General features: G+C 41.5%; 1 protein-coding gene across 3 annotated transcripts in view; it reads right to left on the bottom strand.

Annotated features, from left to right (window-relative positions):
- Positions 1–26,912, bottom strand: part of LOC128662856 (adipocyte plasma membrane-associated protein) — a 284,431-nt gene that overhangs the window by 64,019 nt on the left and 193,500 nt on the right. The window contains exon 9 of one of the 3 annotated variants that reach the window (XM_053716862.1): positions 3,569–4,138. The exons of 1 other annotated variant lie outside the window; for it this stretch is intronic. In XM_053716862.1, coding sequence (XP_053572837.1) covers positions 4,097–4,138 — 42 coding nt within the window. In that variant the 3' untranslated portion in view covers positions 3,569–4,096. Of the gene's footprint in view, positions 1–3,568; positions 4,139–16,753; positions 17,254–26,912 lie in introns of those variants that run through there. One more of the 3 variants, XM_053716860.1, reaches the window with a different exon arrangement.

The following is a 26,912-nucleotide window of genomic DNA, read 5'->3' on the forward strand; positions in this document are numbered from 1 at the left end:
ATGTCGTCCAAGTAAGGTACCACAGCAATGCCCCTTGGTCTTAGCACAGCTAGAAGGGACCCTAGTACCTTTGTGAAAATCCTTGGAGCAGTGGCTAATCCGAAAGGAAGCGCCACGAACTGGTAATGCTTGTCCAGGAAAGCGAACCTTAGGAACCGATGATGTTCCTTGTGGATAGGAATATGTAGATACGCATCCTTTAAATCCACCGTGGTCATGAATTGACCTTCCTGGATGGAAGGAAGAATTGTTCGAATGGTTTCCATCTTGAACGATGGAACCTTGAGAAACTTGTTTAAGATCTTGAGATCTAAGATTGGTCTGAACGTTCCCTCTTTTTTGGGAACTATGAACAGATTGGAGTAGAACCCCATCCCTTGTTCTCCTAATGGAACAGGATGAATCACTCCCATTTTTAACAGGTCTTCTACACAATGTAAGAATGCCTGTCTTTTTATGTGGTCTGAAGACAACTGAGACCTGTGGAACCTCCCCCTTGGGGGAAGTCCCTTGAATTCCAGAAGATAACCTTGGGAGACTATTTCTAGCGCCCAAGGATCCAGAACATCTCTTGCCCAAGCCTGAGCGAAGAGAGAGAGTCTGCCCCCCACCAGATCCGGTCCCGGATCAGGGGGCCAACATTTCATGCTGTCTTGGTAGCAGTGGCAGGTTTCTTGGCCTGCTTTCCCTTGTTCCAGCCTTGCATTGGTCTCCAAGCTGGCTTGGCTTGAGAAGTATTACCCTCTTGCTTAGAGGACGTAGCACTTTGGGCTGGTCCGTTTCTACGAAAGGGATGAAAATTAGGTTTATTTTTGGCCTTGAAAGGCCGATCCTGAGGAAGGGCGTGGCCCTTACCCCCAGTGATATCAGAGATAATCTCTTTCAAGTCAGGGCCAAACAGCGTTTTCCCCTTGAAAGGAATGTTAAGTAGCTTGTTCTTGGAAGACGCATCAGCTGACCAAGATTTCAACCAAAGCGCTCTGCGCGCCACAATAGCAAACCCAGAATTCTTAGCCGCTAACCTAGCCAATTGCAAAGTGGCGTCTAGGGTGAAAGAATTAGCCAATTTGAGAGCATTGATTCTGTCCATAATCTCCTCATAAGGAGGAGAATCACTATCGACCGCCTTTACCAGCTCATCGAACCAGAAACACGCGGCTGTAGCGACAGGGACAATGCATGAAATTGGTTGTAGAAGGTAACCCTGCTGAACAAACATCTTTTTAAGTAAACCTTTTAATTTTTTATCCATAGGATCTTTGAAAGCACAACTATCTTCTATGGGTATAGTGGTGCGTTTGTTTAAAGTGGAAACCGCTCCCTCGACCTTGGGGACTGTCTGCCATAAGTCCTTTCTGGGGTCGACCATAGGAAACAATTTTTTAAATATGGGGGGAGGGACGAAAGGAATACCGGGCCTTTCCCATTCTTTATTTACAATGTCCGCCACCCGCTTGGGTATAGGAAAAGCTTCTGGGAGCTTCATCCAGAGTGGATAATACCTCCTTAAGCAGAGCGCGGAGATGTTCCAACTTAAATTTAAACGTAATCACATCAGGTTCAGCTTGTTGAGAAATGTTCCCTGAATCAGTAATTTCTCCCTCAGACAAAACCTCCCTGGCCCCATCAGACTGGTTTAGGGGCCCTTCAGAACCATTATTATCAGCGTCGTCATGCTCTTCAGTATCTAAAACAGAGCAGTCGCGCTTACGCTGATAAGTGTGCATTTTGGCTAAAATGTTTTTGACAGAATTATCCATTACAGCCGTTAATTGTTGCATAGTAAGGAGTATTGGCGCGCTAGATGTACTAGGGGCCTCCTGAGTGGGCAAGACTCGTGTAGACGAAGGAGGGAATGATGCAGTACCATGCTTACTCCCCTCGCTTGAGGAATCATCTTGGGCATCATTGTCATTGTCACATAAATCACATTTATTTAAATGAGAAGGAACTCTGGCTTCCCCACATTCAGAACACAGTCTATCTGGTAGTTCAGACATGTTAAACAGGCATAAACTTGATAACAAAGTACAAAAAACGTTTTAAAATAAGCCCGTTACTGTCACTTTAAATTTTAAACTGAACACACTTTATTACTGCAATTGCGAAAAAATATGAAGGAATTGTTCAAAATTCACCAAAATTTCACCACAGTGTCTTAAAGCCTTAAAAGTATTGCACACCAAATTTGGAAGCTTTAACCCTTAAAATAACGGAACCGGAGCCGTTTTTAACTTTAACCCCTATACAGTCCCTGGTATCTGCTTTGCTGAGACCCAACCAAGCCCAAAGGGGAATACGATACCAAATGACGCCTTCAGAAAGTCTTTTCTATGTATCAGAGCTCCTCACACATGCGACTGCATGTCATGCCTCTCAAAAACAAGTGCGCAACACCGGCGCGAAAATGAGGCTCTGCCTATGATTTGGGAAAGCCCCTAAAGAATAAGGTGTCTAAAACAGTGCCTGCCGATATAAACATATCAAAATACCCAGATTAAATGATTCCTCAAGGCTAAATATGTGTTAATAATGAATCGATTTAGCCCAGAAAAAGTCTACAGTCTTAATAAGCCCTTGTGAAGCCCTTATTTACTATCTTAATAAACATGGCTTACCGGATCCCATAGGGAAAATGACAGCTTCCAGCATTACATCGTCTTGTTAGAATGTGTCATACCTCAAGCAGCAAGAGACTGCTCACTGTTCCCCCAACTGAAGTTAATTCCTCTCAACAGTCCTGTGTGGAACAGCCATGGATTTTAGTAACGGTTGCTAAAATCATTTTCCTCATACAAACAGAAATCTTCATCTCTTTTCTGTTTCTGAGTAAATAGTACATACCAGCACTATTTTAAAATAACAAACTCTTGATTGAATAATAAAAACTACAGTTAAACACTAAAAAACTCTAAGCCATCTCTGTGGAGATGTTGCCTGTACAGCGGCAAAGAGAATGACTGGGGTAGGCGGAGCCTAGGAGGGATCATGTGACCAGCTTTGCTGGGCTCTTTGCCATTTCCTGTTGGGGAAGAGAATATCCCACAAGTAAGGATGACGCCGTGGACCGGACACACCTATGTTGGAGAAATCCAGTTTACGTTTGCTAATTGCACTCTTAATGGGACATGAAACCCCCCAAAAAAATTCTTTCATGATGCAGATAGTTTATACATTTTTAAACAACTTTCCAATTTACTTCTATCAATTTTGCTTCATTCTTTGGGTTTCTTTTACTGAAGAAGCAGCAATGCTCTCCTGGGAGCTAGCTGAACACATGTGTAAGCCAATGAAAATGGGCATACAAGTTTAGCCACCAATCAGCAGCTAGCTCCAAGCTCCTGAGCCTATCTAGACATGCTTTTTAACAACGGATACCAAAAGAATGAAGCAAATTATATAATATAAGTAAATTGAAAGTTGTTTTAAATTGTATTCTCTATCTGAATCATGAGAGTTAAAGGGATATGGAAATGAAATGATATGGCTAGCTTATGCGAGTTTGAGACTGTACACAAAACGATTTAATATATTCAAAGGTAAAATGTAAAAAGAGACAAGTAAACACTTTTGAGATTGTAATATAAGATTCTCACTTATTCGCAGTAAAACAACTGCAATATAGTTTCATTATTTATTTTGCCCCCTTTTTCTGTCATTAAGTCTGGAAATTGTGGATTTCCTGAAAGCTGAAAGCACACACACACACAAGGATTCACAAGCCTAACGCTGCTTATCTGTATCTCATTTGCTATTTGTTATTTTATCATTTCTGATCATGGAGAATTGGTTCCCACAATGACAGTGGCAAGCCCTAACGTCTGTAGTCTCAAGTCTGGATTGGCTCCTCTAAATGAAGAAAGTGGTGGGTGAAATTTGACCATTAAAAAACTGTTGCAGCAAACAAGGTGTTATTTTTTTCTAATGTCATTCAGACTCTGCTGATATGTTACTCTATTGGAAGACTGCAGAAACATGCTGTAATTACAAGATATTTACTGCCCCTTTAAATAGGCAGAATGTCCTAACTGCTTGCATCACATACTCGAGTATTGCAGGGGTCCCGTCTGTTGTCAGCTTCACAGATAATGACTGCTCAATGACAAAAGAAGATGAGCAGGTCACTCAGGCAAGGGATCTAAAGAGAGAGAAAGGAAGTGTATTGCTAATGGAGAGCTCCAGCAGAGAGAAACATATAACCTCTTCTTAAAGGGATAGTAAAGTCCAATAAAAACTTTCATGATTTAAATAGGGCATGTAATTTTAAACAACTTTCGAATTTACTTTTATCACCAATTTTGCTTTGTTCTCTTGGTATTCTTAGCTGAAAGCTAAACCTAGTTGGTTCATATGCTAATTTGTTAGACCTTGAAGGCCACCACTAATCTGAAAGCATTTTGACAGTTTTTCACCACCAGAGGGCGTTAGTTCATGTGTTTCATATAGATTACCTTGAGCTCACGCATGTGAAGCTCCTAGGAGCCAGCACTGATTGGCTAAAATGCAAGTCTGTCAAAAGAACTGAAATAAGGGGACAGTTTGCAGAGGAATAGATACAAGGTAATTAAAAAGGTAAAACATATATTATTATAACTGTGTTTATTATGCAAAACTGGGGAATGGGTAATAAAGCAATTATCTTTTTAAACAACAAAGATTCTGGTGTTGACTGTCCCTTTAAAATCAACAAAACATTAACCCCTTAGTGACCAGATCAATTTTCTTACCGTTAAGGACCAGGGCTCTCACTCATTTACTGTACCCACACGTATTATATACCGTTTTTCGAAAGATACCAATATTTTCATCCTCTCTTATAATTTACTATAACAAAATTATAAATTATGATGAAAAAAACTTTTTATGACTTTGACCGCCAAAATCTGTTACACGTCTACAACCACCAAAAAACACCCATGCTAAATAGTTTCTAAATTTTGTCCTGAGTTTAGAAATACCCAATGTTTACATGTTCTTTGCTTTTTTTGCAAGTTATAGGGCAATAAGTACAAATAGCATTTTGCTATTTTCAAACCATTTTCCCCCCCCAATATTAGCGATAGTTACATTTTATCCCTGAATAACCCTTCACATGTATATATTTTTTTAGTAGACAACCCAAAGTATTGATCTAGGCCCATTTTGGTATATTTCATGCCACCATTTCACCGCCAAATGCGATCAAATAAAAAAACTTTTAACTTTTTCACAAACTTTAGGTTTCTCACTGAAATTATTTACGAAAAGCTTGTGCAATTATGCTACAAATGGTTGTAAATGCTTCTCTGGGTAAATGCTTCCCTTTGTTCAGAAATAGCAGACATATATGGCTTTGGTATTACTTTTTAGTAATTAGAAGGCCGCTGCGCACACTTGTATTATGCCCAGCACTTAAGGGGTTAATAAGGTAGCTTGTAGGGTTCATTTTAGCTTTAGTGTAGAAATCAGCCTACCACCTGACACATCCCTTCCTGACCTCCCTCAAACAGCTCTCTTCCCTCCCCCACATCACAATTGTCACTGCCATCTTAAGCACTGGTAGAAAGTCGGTACTAAAATAAGGTTTTTTTTTTTTGTTTTCTTTAATATATATTTATTCTGCAGTGTTGTATCCCCCCCTTAGCCCCCAACCTCCCTGTTCTCCCCCAAAAACAGCTCTCTTGCCCTCCACTCTCTACCTATTTGCCACCATCTTGGGTACTGGCAGCTGTCTGCCAGTACCCAGTTTGCAAAAAAAAAAAATTGTTTTTTTTTATTTAAAAAAATAACATTTATTTCCCTCTCCCTCCTTGCTATACATTGGAGTCTTCAGTCTTGGACTTAACGTAAGCGCCCCCTCGCGCAATATAGAAACAGGATCCAGGACTGCCTCCAGCGAAAGGCCATCCACCCGCCTCCCTGCTATGGCTTCCACCCACCAACAATCGGCACCATCACTGGCCGTTGCAGAGAGGGCCACAGAGTGGCTCTCTCTGCATCAGTGGCTAAAAAAAAAAAGGGTATTGCAGGATGCTTCAATATCAAGGCATCACTGCAATACCCTGAAAGCGGCCAGAACCACGATTGCTTCCAGCGCTTGAAAACCCTGAGGACTTGCAGGGTACGTCCTTGGTCATTAAGGACCGATTTTTGTAGGACGTACCCTGCACGTCTTTGGTCGTTAAGGGGTTAAAAGCTTTTATCATTTAGGCATTATGGTTTGTGTGAGTGAGGTGGCCATGTGTACAGTACAGTTTTAAAGGGATATTAAACTGAATACATCCTAGACATAATGATGTATTCAAAGCAAAGATTAGCCTTAGTATTTTGTATGTTTCACAATTGTATTATTTTAGTTGAAGAGATAAGTGTTAACACTTAATTTTCTATAAAATACTCTGGTTTCTATAAAGTAAAGGGTGCTGCCATGTTTGAACTAGTTTTCTAGTTCAAACATGGTAGTGGGTTTTCTAGTTCAAACATGTGTGGTGGGTTTTCCTTCAACAAACCCACCACACACTTCCGGCAGCACCACCCGCCCGGCAGAAACTGGAACAACATCACCGAAGACCAACTGTACTGCACCCTGAACAAGTCTCCCCCAGCTCTCCCAGGACCTCTGCGATAACCTTGCAACGTACTTCCACCGCAAGATTGTCGACATCTATGACAGCTTCGAGCCCCAGAACTCACCCACCACCGCCGAACCACCAACTCCTACTGATACCCCCCCAAGGCAGAACACTGTGAAATCTGCGTTTTTATCGCAGAAACTGAAGGATCTCTGCAAAAAGAATGGCAGTGTCAGTTAAAAAAATAATTTTGCCTGCACTTTTAATTTCCGTTCTATCTCAATGGAAATATTTGCTACGTTCCTCTCTTTTCAATTTCCTCTCACTTCCTGATCTCCAGTGCGGTACAGGGAACAAACCATTACATTTGTTAAGCCCTGACTTAACTTTTCTGCATTCTAGGAGTGTAGGAGCCAACCAAAATACTTAGACAGATTTTTTTTTTGTTCTTTAATAAGTGTGTGTGTATTTATGTTGTGTGTGTGTGTGTGTGTGTGTGTATATATATATATATATATATATATAGTGTGCGTGTGTGTGCATATGTAGTGTGTGTGTGTATATATATATATATATATATATATATGTTGTGTGTATATGTGGTGTGTGTGTATATGGTGTTTGTGTGTACATGTTGTGTGTGTATATGTTGTGTATATGGTGTGTGTGTGGTGTATACACAGGCTGTACATGAACCTGTCCTCATGCACACCGAGTAAGGGCAAAAAACACAGCAACACCAGCTTCTTAAAGACACTGCAAAAAAAAAAATCTCATTGCAGAAAATGAAAAAAAGTTCTGCCTCTGGGCCGATACCTCACCCAAATACACCACCGCTTACCCCCCACAGACCATCTGGAGCCCCTTCACCACAGAGGACATCATCAGAATCATGAGATCGATCCACTCCGGAGCACCCTCGAACCCATGCCCGCATCACATATTCAACAATTCAACAACGGGTTACACAATCGCCAACAAGCTCTGCAGCACCATCAACTGCTCCATCGAAACCAGCACCTTCCAGCATGATTGGAAGCACACAGAATTAATACCCCTACTGAAAAAAACCCACGGCTGATCCCAATGACCCAAGGAACTACCGCCCAATCTCTCTGCTCCCCTTTGCGGCCAAAGTCATTGATAAGTCCATCAATGCGCAACTCGTTGACCACATCAAGGCCAACCATACCCTAGACCCCTCCCAATCCGGTTTCAGGAGCAACCACAGCACCGAGACCGCCCTACTCGCCGCCACAGATGACATCCTCGCCCTACTCGACCGAGGAGAAACCACCACCCTCAACCTTCTAGACCTGTCAGCAGCATTCAACACTGCCGCATCGGCAGAACCCAGAAAGTTAGACTCCCACCCTTCACCTCCAAGCCCACAGAGATCAGCTGTGGTGTACCCAAAGGCTCTTTGCTGAGCCCTGCCCTATTCAATGTCTACATGGTCCCTCTCGCCGCCATCGCCCAAAAACACGACCTCAACATAGTCTCCTACACCGACAACACCCAGCTAATCATCTCACTCACCAGTGACCCCACCACCGCCAAGAGAAACGTCCATGAAGGGCTGACAGCAGTCGCCACCTGGATGAGCTACAACTGTCTAAAGCTGAACGTAGGCAAGACCGAAGTCCTCCTCCTCGGTCCCACCACATTCGCCTGGAATAACTCCTGGTGGCCCACTGCACTCGGACACCCTCCAACCCCCACCGACCATGCACGAAATCTAGGCGTCATCCTGGACTCGTCGCTCTCCATGAACCGATAAATCAATGCCGTCTCCTCTGCATAATTCCACACTCTCCACCTGATGCGAAAGATCTATAAATAGATCCCAACCAAGACCAGGAAGACTGTCACCCATGCCCTCATCAGCAGCCGACTGGACTACGGCAACGCACTCTACGCCGGCTCCACCATCAAGCTCCAAAAGAGACTCCAGCGCATCCAGACCGCCTCGGCCAGACTCATCCTCAACATCGCTTGCCAATGCGACATCACTACGGGACCTGCACTGGCTCCCCATCAACAAAAGAATAACCTTCAAGCTTCTCACCCATGCTTTCAAGGCCCTCCCCAACATCAGTCGCGAATACATGAACCACTGCGTTACCTTATACACCTCCGCCAGACAACTTCGATTGGCTGACCATGCCCTCGCAGTTATCCCCCGCATCAGGAAAACCACAGCGGGAGGCAGATTCTTCTCTCATCTGGCAGCCAAGACTTGGAACACCCTCCCGCTGCACCTCAGACAAGCTACCGCCCTAACTAAGTTCAGAAACAACCTCAAGACCTGACTCTTCGACTGAACTGCAACCCTCAGCGCCTTGAGACCTTTATGGGTCAATAGCCGCGCTTTACAAGAACCCGATAGATAGATCTGTCTTCTGCTAGGAACAATTAAAAACAAATACAAATCAGGCAACTCTTTTATTGCCTATTTCATATATGTTTCTAATTGGTCTCAGCAGGAGAGTGAGATATCAGAAACACTTAAAGGACCACTAAATGAAGTACAATTGCATAATTAACAAGTGCATAATAAAAAGACAAGGCAATAATCTACTGAATTTAAAATAACCAGATTTTTTTTCTCCCATTTTTTGGCTCCCTGTATCATGTGACAGACATCAGCCAATCACAGAATAGTATACGTATACCCTGTGAGCTTGTGCACATGCTCAGTAGGATCTTGTTCCCCAGTGTGTTTATAAAAATGGAAGTAAATTGGAAAGTGTCTTAAAACTGCATGCTCTATCTGAATCATAAAACTTTATTTGGACTTGTGTCCCTTTAAACTGATATGAAACCCCCATTTATGTTTTATTTATTTTTTTAATAATCTTTCATTGAGGTTATACATGTTAACAACAACATTCAAGAGTTCAGTAATAAATACATTAAGTACATCAAATATTGTATTGGCCATGACACTCAGAGCTGGAAAGATAAGGGAATACAAGGCCGCCAGAACACAGAAGGTCAGTACAAATCTATTTAAAAAGTTAGTACCAAACTAAACCTCATTTTACATTTATATATAAGGTGAAGGCACCTCCAATGTACCAACAGGCCACTCATGGACCCATGCAAACTTAATGACTTAGGGAGGAGCTCTAATGTGAAACAAGGTCACTCTTGGACCTGATAATAAGAGTGTGAAGGTATAGCAGGCTAAACGACTTATGGAAGGCATAGGGAACAAGGCGCCATCCGAGTCTGTTGTGTCTATTTACTGTGACTTTATTATCACAGGCATAATCTAGATTCATAGGGGCTATTCAAAGCTGCTATAATGTGGAAGCTATAGGTGTCTACGTTTTGTGGCTTAGACCGAGAAAAAATGCTTAGGTATGACTAGGTCACAGGGAGTTCCTCAAGAATGGAGGAGGATTGTTAGTTATACTTCCTAATAAGCAGGCCATACTATAATATATCTGTGATAACAGTAGTAAGCTATATACTTAGTGAGCCTAACTGAAGGCCACAGAGAGTCTGTACTAACATGCAACTTGGATTAGTTCACTCTAAGTTATGTAAGTAGAATGCTCAGCACGCCACACTACCTCGGGATACCGAGTTATTCTAGGGTCTCTGGGAACAATATTCTCATCTGATAAGTAATGTAATAGGACACATTCCAACATACCCCGCTGTAACATAGGGATGCGTCTAAGTATAGTCATATACATCTAAAACTTGTGATCTCTCAGCCAAAAACCTCCAAAACTCTTAGCTAGGGATTGAGATAGTTAGCCATATATATGCAGCCCCCTTTAATATTAGAATAATTACTATAGTAATGCAGGGTCATATTCTAGGTACTCTCAGGACTAAATGTAATTTACATGTCCTTGTCTATACATGTAAACCTTGATAGGAAATATGATTTGTTATAAGCAGCAACGGTTAACCCTCTTAAGTCATATAATAAAGTAAAAGCCTATGGTAACAGGAAACAATAGGAACATAAAACCACATTATCTACAACATAATTATAAGCAACAGAGTCGTACACATTAACGTTTTGGGGAGAGATAGGAGGTCATTTTAAGCTATATCATAATGAGATAACATTAAGTATTGAAACTTGGGAAACAGTCCGGTGTGAACTGCAATGTGTGCTGGAGTATGTCTAGCCTTGAAACTGGATGGCTGGGGCTCCGTGTCCATTATTAACATTATCCGATACCCAATCAACTGCATATAAGAACAGAGTACGGCTGAGGGAACAGGCTTGCTATAGTGCCGAGGCAGGTATGCAGTGAGGGGTACTCTTTATAATTAGGCACCCTGTGGTCAATTGAGTCCTCAATCTTTAGAACAGAGGAAGGCTTCCCCACAACTGGCAGTCCAGTCACATTGCCCTCAACATTAAAGTTTATCGAAATATCTTGCCATCCACAGTCCAGCGAGACCAGAGGCTTAAACTGTAGAGTTGTACCTGGGTGCTGCTCATTGAAGGTTGATCTCGCCAGTGTGCCCGACAACCCAGCCGTCTTTCTCTCTATGTCCATGGAGCTAGGAGCAGGCTGCTGTGACGCAGCTACTTCACAGGCCCTGGAGTATTGAGTGGGAAGGCATCCTGTCTTCACCGGCGGTTCCAGGTGATGAGTGTTCATGTCTAATGAGTAGTAGTGCTCAGAGGGCTCTGGAGAGAAAGCGTCACTATGCGCCGCAGCTGCAAATAGTAAGCTAAGATCCCTCTGAAGCTGTTTATAGCTCTGTGCATTCGTGTTTGTTAATGTGCTCTCCCAGGCATCTACGGCCGCTAAAACCTCCATGCTGTGTCCTATTAGACTCTCTCTCCTCCACCCCAAATGTTAGCCGCAGTGCAGAGTTTATATCAGTAGGAAAAGCTTGTACCATTTGAAAGCATTCGGTTCAGCTGATTTTCCTCTATCTGATTATACTTTCTTAGCAAGGAGAAGTAGGTATATGAAACGATATGCAGCAATTATATCAGATTTATGTGGAGCTTCTCTTTTTGCGACTTGTAATGGCGGCTGCTAAGACACGCACCCCAGAAACCCCCATTTTTTATTTATTTATTGTGATTCAGACAGAGAATACAATTTTGAAAAAAAGTTTCCAATTTACTTTTATTATCTGATTTGCCTCGTTCCCATGTTATTCTTTGCTGAAGAGATACCTTAGTAGGTTTCTGCAGTACTACATGGCAGGAAATAGGGCTGCTATCTAGTGGTCTTGCAAATGGATAATATTCTAGCAAAACTACTGCCACATAGTGCTCCAGACACGTGCATGCCCCTGAGCTTACATCTCTGCTTTTTATTAAAAGATAAAGAGAACCAGGAAAATTTGATAACAAATAAATTAGAAAAACATAATTTATGTTTACCTGATAAATTAATTTCTCTCATGGTGGTGAGAGTCTACGATCCATTACTCAAATGACTTGTCTCTACCACTAGGAGGAGGCAAAGATTCCCAAACCCCAAGAGCTCTATAAAACCCCTCCCACCTCACACATACCTTAGTCCACTGGTTTTCAAACCTGTCCTCAAGCCTCCCCAACAGGCCAGGTTTTCCAGATTACCTTGGATGAGAGCAGGTAAAATAACTGTTTACTAATCAGCTGATTATTTCACTTGTGCTCCAATTCAGATATCCCCAAAATGTGGCCTGTTAGGGAGCCCTGAGGACAGGTTTGAAAACCAGTGCCCTAGTCTAATGTATAGCCAAGCAAAGTGAGGTAAGAAAAAGAAGAGCCATAAAAGGAGCAGGGGAAAAAGGTTTGCAGAAGAAAAAAATAACCCCCAAAAGTGTGGGGTCTCGTGGACTCTCACCACCATGAAAGAAATTAATTTATCAGGTAAGCAGAAATTATGTTTTCTTTCCTACAGGTGGTGAGAGTCCATGATCCATTACTACTGGGATACCAAAGCTGTGAAGTCCATGACAAATTAAAACCACAACCCCATTTTTTTAATGCACTTAAAATAAATAAAACATGCAAAAAAAAATCAAACTGAGACAGCTCCCTGAATAACCTTTTATACCAAAGGCTACTTCAAAACATTCTTGAAAGCCCAAGAAGTGGCAATTGACCAGTAATCTGCTGCAGTGGAGGCTGAACTGCCTCCAAGTAAGTTTTGTAAATCAAAAGTTTCAACCAAGAGGCAGAAGAAGCAGCACAAGCTTTCTGATCCTTCCTAGGACCAGAAAAAAGAATGAATAAACAAGATCATTAGTAGCATCAATGTAAAATTTCAATGCCCCAAAAATATCCAAAGAATGCAAAGATCTCTCTGAAGCATTCTTAGGATTAGCACACACAGAGAGGGAACAAAAATCTCTCTGCTAAAGTTGTCTGAAGAAACAACCTTAGGCACAAAATAAAAACAGTGGGTAAAACAGAATATCCTGATGAAAAATCAGATAAGGAGGATCACGAGAAAGAGCAGATAACTCAGAAACTCTTCTAGCAGAAGAAATAGCCAAAAGAAAAAAACACTTTCCATGAAAGTAGTTTAATCTGCATTTTACGCATGGGTTCAAAAGGAGGAGCCTGCAAAACCCTTAACACCAAGGATTCCATGGAGGAGAAATTGGCTGGATTACAGGTTTAACATGAACCAGAGCCTGAGCAAAACTATGAATATCAGAACGATTAGCAATCTTTCTGTGGAACAAAACTGAAAGAGAAGAAATCTGCCCCTTCAGAGAACTGATAGGCCCTTATCCAGACCATCCAGCAAGAGCTGCAAAATTCTAGGAATTCTGAAAGAATGCCAGGAAAACCAATGAACTATACACAAAGAAATAAAGGCATTCCAGACCTTGTGATAGATTCTTCTAAGTACAGGCTTACAAGCCTGAATCAAGTTTTCAATTACAGAATCAGAAAAACTCCTATGTCTAAAAAGTAAATGTTCAATTTCCATGCCATCAAGTTCAGAGACTTGAGATCCAGATGGAAAAGCAGAACTTGAGACAGAAGGTCTGACCTGCAGGAGAAGAGACCAAGGAGGGCAGCTGAATATCTGAACTAAATCCAAATACGAAATCCTGCGAGGCCATGCTGGGGCAATCAGGATTACTGACGTCCTCTCTAAGCTTATCTTGGAAATTTTTCTGGGAAGAAGTACCAGAGAAGGAAACAGATGAGCAAGCTGAAAAGACCAACTAACTACTAGAGCAATAACTAACTCTGCCTGAGGATCCATGGACCACGCAAAGTACCTGGGAAGTTTGTTAACAACAGGACATCAGATCTATCTCTCGAAGACCATGAAGATCCACAATCTGATTGAACACATCCTGGTGAACAGACCACTCTCCTGGATGTAGAGATTGACGACTGAGAAAGACTGCCCTCCCAGTTCTTCACTCCTGGAATATGAATTGCAGATTATAAGACAATAATTGGTTTCTGCCCATGAGAGAATTGGGGACACCTTCACCATTGGTAGGGAACTGTGAGTTCCCACCCTGATGGTTGACATAAGTTACTGCTGTAACATTGTCTGTCTGGAAACAGAGAAAACTCCCTTTTCAACAGAGGCCAAGCTTGAAGTTGAGTTCTAGAACATTGATTGGTAAACTCGTCTCCAGAGGATCCCAAACTCCCTATGCTCTCAGAGAGCCCCAAACAGCTACCCAACCTGAGAGACTTGCATCTGTAGTCCAGGTTAGATGAGCAAAAGAAACCTTCTGAATAGTAAACTGATGATCCAGCCATCAAATTAGAGACTGACTTGTACTGCAATCCCAAAATATCCTTTGAGACAGCAGAGTATAGCACTTGCACCATTGATGCAGCATACAAAAAAGGCCTTGTGTTAAAATGTGCAAATGGAATTGCATCTGAAGCTGAGACCTAGGACTCAACCAAAGGGAAACGAGAGAGATTGAAGGTTCAGACAAGCTGACACCAATTTTACCCTTCTCTGCTGTGTTAGGAACCAACAGTACTTTTTGGAAAACTGATCTTCCAACCATGCTATTGAAAAAAACAACAAGAGTCAGTTGGTGTGAGATTCTGCTAAAGGAAAAGATTGAGCATGAACTAAGATTTTGTCCAGGTATGGAAACACTGCAATACCCGAGACACGATCACAGACAAAGGTGTACCCAGAACCTTTGTGAATATTCTTGGAGCTGTGGCCAGACCAAATGATAGAGCAACAAATTGAAAATGCCTGTCCAGAAAGGCAAACCTCAGAAACTGATAATGTTCTTTGTGAATAGGAACATGAAAGTTAGCATTCTTTAAATCTAGTGTGGACATAAACTGATCTTGCTGAAAAATTACACAACACAATGTAGCTTAACAACTATAAGCCCAAGTAACTAATGTATGCAGAGAGAGGGGCAGGATATGCAACGCATCAGGAGAAAAATTATATAAATAAGTGGCTATAATAGTTTTTTTTATAAAAGGTATTAGCCCCTGCCCAATAAGGTACCTCCTGAAGTAATTGGCCAAAATACCACAACCAAAGTTTCTAAAAATTACAGTACACCCCTTAAATAAGGAGAATAGCATATATTAACCCCAATAGTTCATAGCCAAGGTTGAATGAAAATCCTCAACGCCTTCCGTACTGAAGGAAAGTGAGCCGATGCGCTATCGAAAACTTCTTGCTTTGTGATCCCTATGATTCCACAGGACCTGCTATCGCACACTCCCTGTAGCGGCATCTGCTCCTCTCAGCCCTCCAGAGCTCAGACATGTTAACCACAATCAAAGCTGGTCTTAATGGAGAAAATAAAGTGGTGATGAGAACCAGGCACATAAAACCAAAATAGCCACCAATGTTAAAGTTTATAAATTCAGCCCCAAATATATACTATGGTCAAGTAAATATTTGTATACCACTAACATAATGTTGTACAGTAATATTAAGTAAGCTGAATACCCAAGTACAATGCTTTATGGTAAATGGGCTTAGGTAGAAGCCTTTGTGCTGTAACCTGCTGTCATAGTGGGTGGTTGTAAAGGCTATGACAGCTGCCAGTACCTAAGATGGTGGTATCTAGTGAGAGGGGGAGAGTTAAAGAGCTGTTTGGAGGGGATCAGAGTGATGGGTGGGTAAAACAAGAGTTACCTGCAATCCAGAAATTTAAAAAAAACAACAAAAACTATCATCCCTATCCTCCCAGTACCTAATATGGTGGTGACCAGTGGTGCTTGAGGGAGAGTAGAGAGCTGTTTGGGAGGGATCAGGTAGGGATCAGGGGGTGAGAAGTGTTAGGTGGGAGGGTAAACTCTACATTACAGCAAAAATTAAGCTTACAAGCTACTTTATTAACCTATTCACTGCCAGGAATTTAAGAAGTGTGTTGCACAGCTTCAATTAGCAGCCTTCTAGTTGTCTGCTGTCTCTGAACAAAGGGGACCCCAGCGAAGCTTTTACAATCATTTGTCTTATGGTTGCAGTAGTTGTGTGTAAATAATGTCAGTGAGAAAGTTACATTTTTTTTTTTAATATGATTGCGTTTGGCGGCGAAACAGTGGCATGAAATATTCCAAAATGGGCCTAGATCAATACCTTTGGTTGTCTACTAAAAAAAATATATAGTTTTAATAGGTAAAAAAAAAAAAAAAAAGGCTCTATGTCTGTTTAAATGGAGTGATAGCAAAAATGCTTAAGATTCTCTGGCCTTTTGCTTTTGGGCAAGTTTTCTCTGAAATTCCCAGTCCTTAAGGGGTTAAAGCTCTGGTGTATGGTGTCTGTGCGTCTTCTTCATGGCCAGGTGATAAATTCACAACAGTAACGGATCACCACTAAGAAAGAAAAAATCCTTGATGTGTCTTATGTGTCAAACTCAAACTTGCCAATGTATATTCCATTAAACCGTGATTAAATAAACATCATATTTTAAATAAATATAACAATTTTAGTTTGCGCTTAAATGAAAGAATCTTATATAAACACAAATTTGTAAATTTCATTAAGATGCAATGTCAAGCAGGATCATTTTCATATATTGCAGACAAATTTTCATCCACTAAGTGGCACTCTCGCTTAATTTACTCAATCAAACATTACATAATGACCACTGAAGCTGGCTGGTTAACCTACTTCAGCATTAACATTAATTTTAAATTAACATCTTAATGACTATCATTTTTGTATTTTAGATGTCTGTTATTGCTTAACTTTTACAACCCCTAATTATCAAAGTGGTTAATTTTGGATGTAAAAAGCAAAACAAAATTGACAGATTGAATATTTTATTAAAAATGTATCAAAAATAAAAAAGAAAGATGCTGCAGGTAAACAGTTATCGTATGGTTAAAATGTAATAGATCTGGAGCAGTTCTTCTAAGAAAACATTAGTAAACTGCTTGACTGAACACAATTTAAATTGAAAACAACCTAGAGAATGAAGTATTTTTTTATAGGACTACACACACAAAAACAACATCACACACAATTTAAAACACTGATGCATCTACTGTCAATATATGTAAATGTTGTGGATTGTGGACAACACAAGGCATTTACAAGTCTGATCACTGGCTTAAAACCACAAGGAACGGAAGGTCTGTGTTACCCAGGTATAACTTTCCTTGGTGTTCAAATACATCACTGATCGCCCAGGTTACACTTCCATCAGGGTCATGGAAACTATCCAGAATTTCCCCCAGGTCACTTATTTCCAAAAATAAACCATGTTTTCTTAGGAGGATGTTGTACAATGACAATGGGGTCACCTGCATGAAAATAAAGGCAATTAGCAAGTAAAAAGCAGCAATGATTTATATTGACTAAATTATGCAAATTGCAATGTAATAGGGAGGCCTTGTGTTCTGTGTGAGATGCCCGTTGCTTAGGATAATTACTAAAAGTGACATTAAAGGGACAGTCAACACCAGAATTTTTGTTGTTTAAAAATGTAGATAATCCCTTTATTACCCATTCCCCAGTTTTGCATAACCAACACAGTTATATTAATATACTTTTTACCTCTGTAATTACCTTGTATCTAAGCCTCTGCAAACTGCCCCCTTATTTCAGTTCTTTTGACAGACTTGCATTTTTAGCCAATCCGTGTTTACTCCTAGGAGCTTCACGTGCCTGAGCTCAATGTTATCTATGTGAAACACATGAACTAATGCCCTCTAGTGGTCAAAATGCTTTCAGATTAGATGCGGCCTTCAAGGTCTAAGAAAGTAGCATATGAACCTCCTAGGTTTAGCTTTCAACTAAGAATACCAAAAGAACAAACCAAAATTGGTAATAAAAGTAAATTGGAAAGTTGTTTAGAATTACATGCCCTATTTAAATCATAACATTTTTTTTTTTTACTTCTGTCCCTTTAAACCCCAAATTTTTCTTTTAGGATGGAGATACAACATAAAGTTTTAAACAACTTTTCAATTTACTTCTATTATCAATTTTACTTCATTCTTTTGGTGTCCTTTATTGAAGGAGCAGCAATGCACTACTGGGAGCTAGCTGAACACATCAGTAAGCCAATGACAATATACATATATGTGCAGTCACCACTTAGCAGCTCGCTCCCAGCTCCTGAGCCTACCTAGGTATTCTTAACAGCGAAGGATACTAAGAAATGGATAAGAGAAGTACATTGGAAAGTTTTGTTTCTTTTAATTTTATGCTCTATCTGAATCATGAAAGAAAAAATTGGGGTTTCATGTCCCTTTAATATGATCTTGCAGAACCCTACATCTTAATTAGGGTCGCGTTTCAACAACTTGATGATTTCTTCAAATTTTTATTGAGAAGTGTTAAAATAACCAAGTCCCTCCTCCCTCAAAACTAGTAATGTATCTGAAACTAATAGCAAATATAAAAGAGAGCTTTAGAGAAAAGGAAAAAGATTCATTGTGTACTTTGTGCTTATCTGAGATATATATGCAAATGATGCCCCCTACAGAGCAACGTTGACTGTAAGGTGCGCGGCAGCAGTAAATAAGGTAACCTCCATGTGCACACAAATGCAGCCGCGCATGAAAAGGGCAGTGCTGTAGTCGGAGTGTACTACACTGAGAATAGCGCATGTCTAACAGAACGCCACAACGCACAGGATGTTTGAGGTGGCCGCCAGATATGCTTGTGAGTTGTGAGGTGATTGAGATGCAGACCGCAACAGCATGGGCACTGCAGCTAAGTATCTGGGAATGGTTTTTTCTTTTAATACAACATTAGTCTAACATCCTGATTGACCTGGTTGTGTGGCATGGAGCCTTGTCCAGCTGGAAAAACACAATTATCAGAGTTGGGGAACATCAGAGCAGAAGGAGGCAAGTTTTCTTTCAGGATAACCTTGTACGTGGCTTGATTCATTCGTCCTTTACAAAAAACGAATCTGCACAATTCCAGCCTTGCTGAAGCCAGGCCAATTTTCAGCTATACCAACACATGGTCGTCTAATGGTTAGACAGAAACCTGGAGAAGCCAATAAGCCCCAGTGTCTCACACTCACTGTGAAATTTGGTGGAGGATAGGTGATGATCTGGGGGTGCTTCAGAAAGGCTGAAATCGGGCAGATTCGTCTATGTGAAGGACAAATGAATCATGTACAAGGTTACCCTGGAAAAAAAATGCTTCTTTCTGCTCTGACAATGTTCCCCATCTCTGAGGATTGGTTTTAACAGCAGGACAATGCTCCATGCCACACAGCCAAGTCAATCAGGGTGTGGATGGAGGACCACTAGATCAAGACCCTGTCATGGCCAGCCCATTCTCCAGACCTAAAAACCTCTGCAATGTGATCAAGTGGAAGTCATCAAAGAAAGCCAGGCACGGCATAAAGTTACCCAACAGCAACATGAATGACTGTTGGATAGCATGCCAAGACACTTGAAAGCTGTGATTCAGGGTTATTCCACAAAATATTGATTTATCAACTCTTCCTAAGTAAAATAAACTTGTTTTCTTTGCATTATTCGAGGTCTGAAAACACTGCATCGTTTTTTGCTATTTTGATCTGATGTCATTTTCTTCAAATGCCCTAAATGATAATATTTTTATTTGAAATTTGGAAGAAATTTTGACAGTAGTTTATAGAATAAAACAAAAATGTTAATTTTATTCAAACACATACCTATAAATAGTAAAACCGGACTAACTAATAATTTTCTGGAATCAGTCAGATTTATCTTTGTAAAGGACGCATGAATCAAGTCACGTACAAGAAATATAAAGGGTATATCCCTGGTCCTTAAGGGGTAAATGAGGATAGCTCTTCAGCTTGCTATATGTTATGCTACCTAGCTAAATTGTGACTACTCTTAAATATAAAGTCAATTCATACAAGTACTAGTGTTAGTGTCCATCAAGTATAACTATAAACAGGACCTCTGCAATATAATACTAAGTGATTCTGTGGAGAATAAACGACAGAAAACTAAATTAAACATATCTGTCCTTAATCCTACAGTTCTATGGCCAAAAAGCTCTAACGCAACTGATCATGTTAATCAAACTGGGTGTCATAAGACTTTATGTTTATAGTTTATTTAAGACTAAGCTTTTAATGCTATAGGTAAATAAGCTAAGCCACAAGATTTACACAATAAATTGTCCTATCTTTCATAGGAAACCCAAGCTTACAGAACTGTAGAAAGGAGTCACATCTCAAGAAATAATGAGCTTTGTGATGTACAATAAAATAGGATTAAAGGAGGGGGAACTTCCGGGCGGCGGCCATGACAGGTCGCTAGATTGTTTGCTGCTCCTTCTTATTGCCTTAATCTGCTCACTAAATTGACTTTAATGCTCCATCGAGTATCACTCGCACCATTTAAGTGCACAGCAGAGAGAGCCCTTTCAAGGGATATCAATATTTTTCAGATCTGGGGCTTCATCTAGTCTACCGGAATATTACACGGGTTGCGGCCTATAATTCAACCCCCTGGCAGGGACCAAGTGTGTACTTGTCGTTACGATACAGTGATATACCGCAAGACACTGTAAAAACTTCTCTCTCCCTACCGCAGGAACTATCTCCTATCCAGAAGCAGATTCGTGCAGGAACTTCGTCCCTAAAGTAGCGCAACATATCTACATTGGAGCAATGGAAGCTATAGATCGCTGGGAGCATTCCATAACCCAGGCGATACATGCCCATTTCCAAAATCTGGAGAAGGATCTCTGTAAACTACTTCTAGGGGGAGAAACTATGGAGGGCGATCAACTTGAAACCCTGGTTGAGCCAACAAGAGATCATGACGATAGGCTCACTACTGACCCACCCGCTGCTACGGCCTTCCACCCACTTAATCGGGAAAGCTATGCCGGTGCCTCCACGGGAAACCCACTCCCCACCCTCGATCCCAGACAGGAGCGCTTCGTGGTTTTGGGCGCCTTGACCGGCACTAGGAAGGCGCTGCCTGGGCAATCACAGTCTATTTTCCAAATGGAGATGGAAATTTCACTTGTCCCGACAGAGGAGACAGCTTACCTCTGCATCACGCACTTGGCGAACCGGGTCTCCAGTAAGAGGCAGAGCGAGCCGTCCAAGGTTGCCACAGCCTCTGATTCTGATCCACAGCAAGACGCTGTTACTTTTACTCTGCTTTGGCCATGACCGGTATAGGGGGCCCCGCAGCTGTTTCTCCTTCCTGGGCATGTGTGCAATGTGTGGACGCATTTTACCCGCGAGACTCTGTGTGCTGGAAACGGCACCTACCTCACTCGGGGTCCCGACAGGGTGTGGGGTGACAGAAACGAGCAGTTACCCAAGACGCGGGGCTGGGAGCAATGTGGCTGTGTGAACGTTAGAAATCAGTCACTCCAGCTCCGTGATCCATCTCAGTGTTTTTCAAGAAGACCGGTAAGGAATGGGTAACAAGGCCTAATACCCTTAACTTAGAGCTGGGACTATGCAGTTTAAAGGACGCTATAGTGAACTCTCATAATAATTTAGAACTACCCTCATTAGAGTCTGTATGAGTGCACTCAGACATGCATAAAGTCTATGGTACTCTTATATTATCACACTTAATCATTGTATTTCTAGTAATTTCAGTAATTTTAAGTATGTTATTTTGTTCACATGTTTTTGGCGTAAGCCAGGCTACTATGTTCATGGTACCTATGTTAACTAAACCTACTGAGATCTCCAGCGAAGTTATATTTTCATATCAGTTTGACCACTCTGCTACATAATGAATACTGTTTAATACCGAGCCTTTGCTGGCTAATAGACTTTAATAACATAACGTTAGTATAAATTTCAGGGCTAGTTAAGATCAATTGAGAATACAGTTTGTCTTCATATTTGAGTTAGCTGCACAATTACTGTAAGTATAAATGATGTGTGTTGATGTTCATACCCCTTTGCCTCAATCCCAATCCACAGTTTCATTATCTTTTCTGTGAATTTTCTTTTTGTTTTTATAACTGTAAATATTCTAAGACAACGTTATTAGGATCTGCCTACTTAGGGGGTGCAAATGTTTACATACCCATACCTACTGTCATGATCCTTTTAGCATCAAATGGCCACTAACTTTTACCCTATTAGTAGAAGCCCTGTATATCACTCGCCCATAATGAAAGTTCCTTTGTAATGAGTCGCAATCTAACTATTTCATAGCTAAAATGCTGCTCGTTCTGGCTTCCTAAGACCAAGTGCCCTACATTACATTTACATTAGATACTCAGCCCCAGGCTACCCTCCCCCCCCCCACCTCGGTAGGGCCCTTACCAGGGTCCCAACTGGGCAAACTATTTTCGCCTCAAAATCTTTTCATTTTAAGGAAATATGTGTCCTCATTGACTTGACTCAATTTGTGTATGTCTTGAACAGTGAGCTGAGTCCATATAATGCTATTCTTTTATGTGTTTAGTGTATGTTAACACTTTCTGAACATGTTGTTTTGAATTCCATGTTTAAACCTATTAGAGCAGGGGCCCTGCGTGACCCCAATTGTTATATTCAACTTCTAAACCAAATAAAAACCTATTTAAAAAAAAAAAAAAAAAAAAATAGGATTAAAGAACACAGGGCATAAAAACAAAATGTATGCTTACCTGATACATTTCTTTCTTTCCAGGTATGGAGAGTCGATGACGTCATTCCAATTACTAGTGGGATATTTAACTCCTGGCCAGCAGGAGGAGGCAAAGAGCAACCCAGCAAAGCTGTAGTAGCAGTGTAACTTCAATTACCCATAATCCCCAGTCATTCAGGCGAAGGAAAATGGAAAAAGAAGAAACACAAGGGTGAAAAGGTGCCTGAGATTTACTCAAAAAAACTGCTGAAGTATAATTAAAATAGAGGGCGGGGTCGTGGACTCTACATGACCGGAAAGAAAGGAATTTATCAGGTAAGCATACATTTTGTTTTCTTTCCTATGGCATGGAGAGTCCACGACATCATTCCAATTACTAGTGGGAACCAATACCCAAGCTAGAGGACACGGAATGAACAGGGAGGGAGAAACAAGGCAGGAGGACCTAAACAGAAGGCACCACCGCTTGAAGAACCTTTCTCCCGAAAGAGGCCTCAGCAGAGGAAAAAGTATCAATTTTGTAGCATTTGGAAAAAGTATGCAAGGAGGACCAAGTTGCTGCCTTGCAAAACTGTTCCACAGAGGCTTCATTTTTGAAAGCCCAAGAAGAGGAGACAGCCCTAGTGGAATGAGTAGTGATTCTCTCAAGAGGTTGCTGTCCAGCAGTCTCATAAGCAAATGAATCATACTTCTTAACCAGAGGGAAAGAGTAGTAGAAGTGGCCTTCTGACACTTACGCTTTCCAGAGAAAACAACAAACAGGGCAGAAGATTGCCGAAAATCTTTAATAGCTTGTAGGTAAAATTTTAGAGCATGCACAACATCCAAGTTATGCAAAAGACGCTCCTTATGAGAAGGATTAGGACAAAAGGAAAGAACAACAATTTCCTGATTAATTTTTCGATAGGACACCACCTTAGAGAGAAACCCCAATTTAGTAGGAAGGACCACCTTATCTGCATTAAAAATAAGGTACGGGGAGTCACACTGCAAAACTGAAATCTCAGGAACTCTGCAAACTGAAGAAATAGCAAGGAGAAACAAAACCTTCCAAGATAACCTTATATCAACAACATGCATCGGCTGAAACGGAGTCTGCTGCAAAACTTTAATAACTAGGTTAAGGCTCTAAGGAGGAGCAACAGATTTAAACACAGGCCTGATTCTGACCAGGGCCTGAACAAAAGCTTGAACATCTGGTAAATCTGTCAGACGCTTGTGCAAAAGAATAGACAGTGCAGAAATCTGACCCTTCAGAGTACTGACTGACAAACCTTTCTCCAGGCCATCCTGAAGAAACGATAAAATTCGAGGAATCCTCACCCGACTCCAGGAGAAACCTTTAATTTTGCACCAAAAAAAAGGTATTTACGCCATACCTTATGGGAAATCTTACGAGTAACAGGTTTACGAGCCTGAAGCATAGTATCAATGACCGCTTCTGAAAAACCACGTCTAGACAGAACTAGACGTTCAATCTCCAAGAAGTCAGCTTCAGAGAATCCAGATTTGGATGGAGGAATGGACCCTGAATTAGAAGGTCCTTCCTCAGAGGTAACCTCAAAGGTGGAAGAGATGACATCTTCACCAGATCTGCAAACCAGATCCTGTGAGACCAGGTAGGACACTCTCTCCTGCTTGATACGAGCAATGACTCGTGGAAGAAGAGCATACATAGGAAACAGGTATGCTAGACCGAAATCCCAAGGACCAGCCAGAGCATCTATCAGGGCGGCCTGAGTATCTCTTGACCTTGAAGCTTACTTTGGAAGCTTGGAATTCTGACGAGACGCCATCAGATACAACTCCGGAACCCTCCAGCTGAGGGTTCTCCTGGAGAACACTTCCGGATGGAGAGCCCACTCCCCGAGATGAAAAGTCTGTCTGCTCGGAAAATCCACCTCCCAATTGTCCACTCCTGGAATGTGGATGGCAGATAGAAGACAATTGTGAGTTCCGCCCACTGCGAGTCACCTCCTTCATGGCCAAGGAACTTCGAGTTCCTCCCTGGTGGTTGATGTAAGCCACTGAGGTGATGTTGTTCGACTGGAATCTGATAAACCGGACTTAAGATAATTGAGGTCAAGCTGTCAAGGCATTGAAGATTGCTCTTAACTCCAAGATGTTTATGGGAAGAGAAGACTTTTCCAGAGACCACAGGCCCTGAGCTTTCAGAGAATCCCAAACAGCTCCCCAGCCTGACAGGCTGGCGTCTGTGGTCACAATTACAAAGGAAGGTCTCAGGAAGCAAGTGCCTCGAGACAGATGTTCCTGTGAAATACACCATGAGAAAGAGTCTCTTGTTAGGGAGTCCAGATTTATCCTCTGTGATAAATCTGAATGGTCTCCGTTCCATTGACTGAACATACAAAGCTGCAGCGGTCGCAGATGGAACCGAGCAAAAGGAATGATGTCCATAGAAGCCACCATCAGACCAATCACCTCCATGCATTGACCACTGTTGGTTGAAAAGCAGCCTGGAGAGAAAAGCAAGCAGCAAGAAGTTTACATTTTCTGACGTTTGTCAGAAAAATATTCATGGACAAGGAATCTATGATTGTCCCTAGGAAACACACTTTTGTAGTAGGAACTAGAGAACTCTTCCAGATTCACTTTCCACCCATGGTAACGTAGAAAAGACAACAGCATCTCTGTATGAGATTTTGCTAGTTGAAAAGATGACGCCTGAACCGAAGATGTCATCTAGATAAGGCGCCACAGCAATTCCCTGGGATCTGATCACTGCCAATAGAGCTCCGAGAACCTTTGTAAAAATTCTAGGAGCTGTGGCAAGACCAAACGGAAGGGCAATAAACTGGAAATGCTTGTCTAGAAAGGCAAACCTTAGAAACTGGTGATGATCCCTGTGAATGGGAATGTGTAAATACGCGTCCTTCAGGTCTATGGTCGTCATGAACTGACCCTCCTAAACCAATGGAAGAATGGAACGAATAGTTTCCATCTTGAAGGACGGAACCCTGAGGAATTTGTTGAGACACTTTAGATCTAGGATGGGACAGAAAGTTCCCTCCTTTTTGGGAACCACAAATAGATTTGAATAGAATCCTAGACCCTGTTCCTCTAGAGGGACTGGTACAATAACTCCCAGGGAGGATAGGTCCTCTACGCAATTTAAGAAGGTCTCCCTCTTAACTTGGTTTGAGGATAGTCTTGACAGGAGAAATCTGCCCCTTGGAGGACAAGACTTGAATCCTATTTTGTAACCCTGGCACACTATGTCCACAGCCTATGGATCTGGGACATTGCGTATCCAAGCCTGACGAAAAAAAAGAAAGCCTGCCCCACACCTGATCCAAAATTGGATCGTGGCGGACCCTTCATGCTGATTTAGATTCAGCGGAAGGCTTCTTATTTTGCTCTCCTTTATCCCAAGGTTGGCTGGTTTTCCAAGTGGACCTGGATTGGTTTGGTTTGGAAGAAGAGGAGGAGGACTTCTGTCCCTTAAAGTTGCGAAAGGAACCAAAATTAGAAGTCTGTCTACCCTTTGGTCTATTCTTCTTATCCTGAGGTAGGAAAGATCCCTTTCCACCAGTAATCTCTGAAATGATTTCCGCCAGACCAGGACCAAAGAGAGTTTTACCCTTATAAGGTAAAGCCAAAAGCTTGGCCTTTGAAGATACATCAGCTGACCAAGATTTTAACCAGAGATCTCTGCGAGCTAGAACAGTGAAGCTAGATATCTTAGCTCCCAGTCTAATTACCTACATGCTAGCATCACAGATAAAGGTATTGGCCAGTTTAAGAGCTTTGATCCTATCTTGGATCTCATCTACCGTAGTCTCTTCTGATATCAGATCAGACAGGGCGTTGCACCAATAATATGCTGCTCCCGCAACCGTGGCAATACTTGCCGCAGGTTTCCACTGTAATCCTTGATGGACATACATCTTTTTTAAGTAAGCCTCTAGCTTCTTATCCATTGGATCCTTAAAAGAACAACTATCCTCTATAGGAATAGTAGTTCTTTTAGCTAGAGTAGAGACAGCTCCCTCTACTTTAGGCACAGTACGCCATGAGTCCCGAATGGAGTCAGCAACAGGGAACATCTTTTTAAAAACAGTGGAAGGGGAAAAAGGAACCCCTGGCTTATTCCATTCCTGAGTTATAATTTCAGACATTTTGTCAGGAACAGGAAATACATCTTCAAACGTTGGAGAATCATAAACTCTATTAAGTTTAGAGGACTTCTTGGGGTTGACAGCAACCAAAGGTTCAGAGTCGTCCAAAGTAGCTAGAACCTCCTTCAGAAACAACTGTAGCTGTTCAAGCTTAAATCGGAAATTACCTTCTTCAGACTCAGAGGATCTTTCCCCCATAGTGTCAGAGTCTGAGATCTCACCTTTAGCTACTGAAGTATTTTCCTCATC

The sequence above is a fragment of the Bombina bombina genome, chromosome 6 (genome assembly GCF_027579735.1).
Source record: "Bombina bombina isolate aBomBom1 chromosome 6, aBomBom1.pri, whole genome shotgun sequence".
Lineage (NCBI taxonomy): Eukaryota > Metazoa > Chordata > Amphibia > Anura > Bombinatoridae > Bombina > Bombina bombina.